This window comes from Trichinella spiralis (genome assembly GCF_000181795.1).
Source record: "Trichinella spiralis strain ISS 195 chromosome Unknown Scfld5336, whole genome shotgun sequence".
In the NCBI taxonomy this organism is placed as follows: Eukaryota; Metazoa; Nematoda; class Enoplea; order Trichinellida; family Trichinellidae; genus Trichinella; species Trichinella spiralis.
The window spans coordinates 833-4,710 of NW_003532275.1; the positions used below are offsets into that span (position 1 = coordinate 833).

The 3,878-nt window shown below is 32.3% G+C and overlaps 2 protein-coding genes across 2 annotated transcripts; both read left to right on the plus strand.

The window, feature by feature from the left end:
- Positions 1-1,159: 1,159 nt before the first annotated feature.
- On the plus strand, positions 1,160-2,717 carry Tsp_12607 (conserved hypothetical protein). The gene is made up of 5 exons (XM_003366826.1): positions 1,160-1,166; positions 1,236-1,311; positions 1,373-1,477; positions 1,650-1,780; positions 2,614-2,717. The coding sequence occupies exons 1-5, from the start codon at positions 1,160-1,162 to the stop codon at positions 2,715-2,717; spliced, it is 423 nt and encodes a 140-aa protein (XP_003366874.1).
- Positions 2,718-3,532: 815 nt separating this feature from the next.
- Tsp_12608b (hypothetical protein) lies at positions 3,533-3,614 on the plus strand (the record flags this gene model as incomplete). Its single annotated transcript, XM_003366827.1, has 1 exon — positions 3,533-3,614. A coding segment is annotated over exon 1 (82 nt), but the record flags the coding sequence as incomplete, so codon positions are not given.
- Positions 3,615-3,878: the final 264 nt, after the last annotated feature.

The window sequence follows — 3,878 nt, forward strand, 5'->3', positions numbered from 1 at the left end:
CAAGATGGTTTGTATAGTGCAAGTGCAAGCTAGTACAATTTAATGATGGGAGAATATAAAATTAAAATTTCTGGAAAAATAAAAGAACCTGTCCATCATATGAATAATTATGACACAAAGTTCTTATCAGAAAAAATTAGAAAAAACAGCAACGAACATGCTGCCACTGTATCTCCCTGTGTCATGTTGTGATATCGCATCATTTTTTCTGAAAATTTATTTTTAGAATACCTATTAAAAGAACAATATATAAACGACTACATATAAGTAGCTGGAATTTGAAGCACTGGTTATGAAAGTAAAGCACTTCAAATGAATCTTTTTTTGGGAAAACATCATTTCGTTATCTGTTTTATCATTCTCATCTTTGTATATCATAGCACACTTTCTATTCAATTGAAATTGATGCTCAGTTGGGAAAGTTACGTTTAACACAAGGCCACAATATAAGTTGCAGAAACATTGCCATCAAATCGAACTCCATTTACACAACATTCAAATAAACGGTAATAGTGCAAAAAGCAACTCGGTTTGAAATGAGGATAAAATCTTCCATTCGTTAGTTCCCTACTAGGTTATTTCATTTATTCGACCAGTAGAATTGAATTTCTCAATCTGTTGCTGTCAACATTTATTAATACGTGAGTGTCTAACGTATGACTTGAATATGTTTGATTTCATGAAATAACAATCACTTCATTGATTTCTATGCTGTTCATGATCCTAATTATTCATTGAGCTTCTCAACGATACCAAGAATACAGGTGTTTGAATCAGTTCTCGCTCAGGTCATCATACTCAATTGATGCTTATGCAAATAGCTTTGAATGTTGTTTTTTGTCAAAATGATTGTTTGCAAATTGTGAAAATAAAGTAAAATAACAAAGTGTGACAAACTAATTCACCCATGCATGGCATTTATTCTAATCTTTCAAGATATATGCATATTAGCTCAGTAGAACAAAGGCCTGCCTCTAGGGAACACAAATGTATTATTGAATTCTTTCTTCATATATGGGAACAGTATTGTACAATAATTTACTACAGAAACTAACAATAATACTCAATTGATTATTTAATGAGATATTTAACAAAATTGCTTGTTAGTAAAGCTGACATTTATAGGGGGAAAGAATGCATGATTCCATGAAAACTGTAAATGAAACGTTTTATTTTGAATAATTCTTATTTCCGTATCATATTTAATCAATTAAATTGCGTAAATAAAAATTTAGATTTCCAAGGGTTTCTGTATTACAAAAGTGAAATTCAGGCACAAATGTTATTGGAATCAGCAACTTTTGCTCGCGGGTATTTGTTCAAATATTTGTATAAATGCTATTGAAATGCAATTATAGGATGTATTATCAAGCGCGCACGTTTCGCTGCCGTCTCTGTCGTCCCCACTAAAATCGCATCTATGTACAACTTTTTTGCAATATCTCGGGAAATACGCGTTTGTACGACGTGCGACCAGGTTTGTAATGATTAACTTAATTTTTCTGATCAATTGAAATCACTTTTGGGACAACTTAAAATTTTCGACTTTTCAAAAAAGCAAGGGCCTTTGCTGTTTTTGCGATTTTCGAAAGTAGGCTTTTTTCAAAAATTTCTTTTTTGTTATATATTGCTAAAGTTTGATAAATTAGAAGGTTCTGGAAAGTTCCATGGCAAAATAACCCGAACTTGTTGAATAAATGGCATCTAAATTTTGCATGCGCCTATCTTAATACTCAGGAAAGCAGCCCATTTCTAACTCCCTTGAAACGGCTTCAGAATGGTTGGACTATGATATAGGAAACGTTCTTTGCATTATCGTGAGATATTCGTTGAAATTGCGAAGTCCTGTGCAATATTTCCTTGTTTTGGGCAAGTCGATTTTTTTTCATTTTCCTTCCAATTGGAATAAATTTATAAACATTGTGTCAGGACGGATGAAATGTAAATAAAATCTGAATTTGATTACAAATATCAGTTCCACTGACATTTTCGCACTTTGCCAGTTCTTGTTCTAGTATAGTTTTATTGAATGGTTGACTTTGTCATTAGTCCTGATTTTTTCATCGTTAGCTTGCAAAAAGTTTCACACAATTTTGTGATTGGCTGTTCGTTGATAGGTTGTAATGGTTTCGTTATTAATTGGCTGATGAATTGTGCAATGTTATTAGTTACTCAATTTTCATCACCAATTGGACGAATGTGTAGTAATATTTGATTAGCTCCTTAATTCTGTTCATTGATTGGGTGATTATTTTTCATCAAAGATTTCCCCCAATATATATTGCATTACAGCTTAATTATCTTTTTCCTTGGTAGCAGTAGTTTTATGTAATATTATAGATGTTTATTTAATCTGATTTTCCTTTATTTACATTCATAAGGAGCAACAGGTGTTTAAATCAACACTGAAAAGGGAATTCATTTATTCATATTATAATATTCATATTATTCATATTATATGAAAGTTGAATACGAACGTAATAACTTTTATAGTTAGTAAAATTTTCGATTATACTGATGTCATTCCGCTATTACCACTATACGTGCGGTGATTTCAACTTTGCTACGCTAACTATTCTAATTTCTTGGACTTTATCTTGATCTAATTTTAAGAATGCCGTCCTCGTGGTTATTTAGTTAATCAATGCTCTGCACAGCAGTCAAGAAGCGCGTTGAGCTCTTTTTCTCAATACCGTTTTCATTTAGGTGGTAAGTGATATTTCATTCCTGAGCCCCTGTTCTATTCATATACGGTTCGCATCAGACAACGTGTTAATCACAAATGAAGGGTGGACAATATCATGCAGTTTGAATGTACTAAAGAATCCATGAGAAACTTGCTGTATAATTGGTGAACCCTGTCAGTGCGCTTTTTTTTCACTTTTTACCTTTTTTTTCTATATATTGATATATATCCATAAAGCAATATGAGTAGTAAGGGTAAGTTTTCACTTGATCGGTTGGTGGTTGTTCATCCAAGAATGCAAGTAGACAAACTCTTCTTCACGATACTTCTAACAGCGTATAGTGTAGTTTGGAATAGAAATAGAGGTGGTGCTTGTTCAGCAATTAATCTGAAAAGTATTATCATCGTGCTAGTACAGCCTCATTTACGTAAGACACTATTTTATACTTCTTCAATTTACGCCATAATATTATTTATGATAGATAGTGGCTTTGATCTGTAACGTATTCAGGATTTTGTTCTTGTTCAGCAATTACTACAATCTTTGGTATTGGCTCATTACATTGTTATTATATGTTTTCAAAGCGTACATGTATTTCTAGGTCAGAAGAGTAACTTTATGCTAATGTGTTGGTAAACACTGCCGTTCGCATTCTGCTACGTGCACTTTGTGCTATTCAAATTTGGTAGCAATGTTCCTTATATAAATTTCTGTTTATTGAGAGAAGTGCATTATAGTATAAATGTTCGCCGCTGAAGGGCGGTCTAATTACTTTCTGCATTGCGTTATTTGGTCATTTTCATGGTTCAGTTTAACAAATACGTTGTGATTGTTAGACTAAAAATATGAAGAAACCACGAACATCAGTTACAAAATGTATGATTCTATGTTTGCTTTATACGTCATCCCTCACAGGTCTGGTGACAGGTATGAAATTTCATATATTTGCTATTTTTCATATAATGTTTTCTTTCTTTCTCTTGGCACACTGCACTAAACATGCGCGCTTTTTAAGCTTTTCGTAGTTGCTTAATTTTAGTCTTTTTGAATGCAAACTAGCGCGTTGTTCTTCAGTAATGATATTCAACTAATATTCGAGACTTTATTACGGAGAAGCCAATATATAATAGTACTATTTATATTTTGCTATAATTTTCAATATTCTTTAAATCCTTAAAGTAGTACTCTGAC

Excerpts from the sequence above, each read along its gene's own strand:
- Tsp_12607 (XM_003366826.1), top strand. Across the intron at positions 1,312-1,372 it reads TCAGCAACTTTTGCTCGCGG|CGCGCACGTTTCGCTGCCGT; the intron begins GTATTTGTTCAA and ends TGTATTATCAAG. Across the intron at positions 1,478-1,649 it reads TTTGTACGACGTGCGACCAG|AAGGTTCTGGAAAGTTCCAT; the intron begins GTTTGTAATGAT and ends TTGATAAATTAG.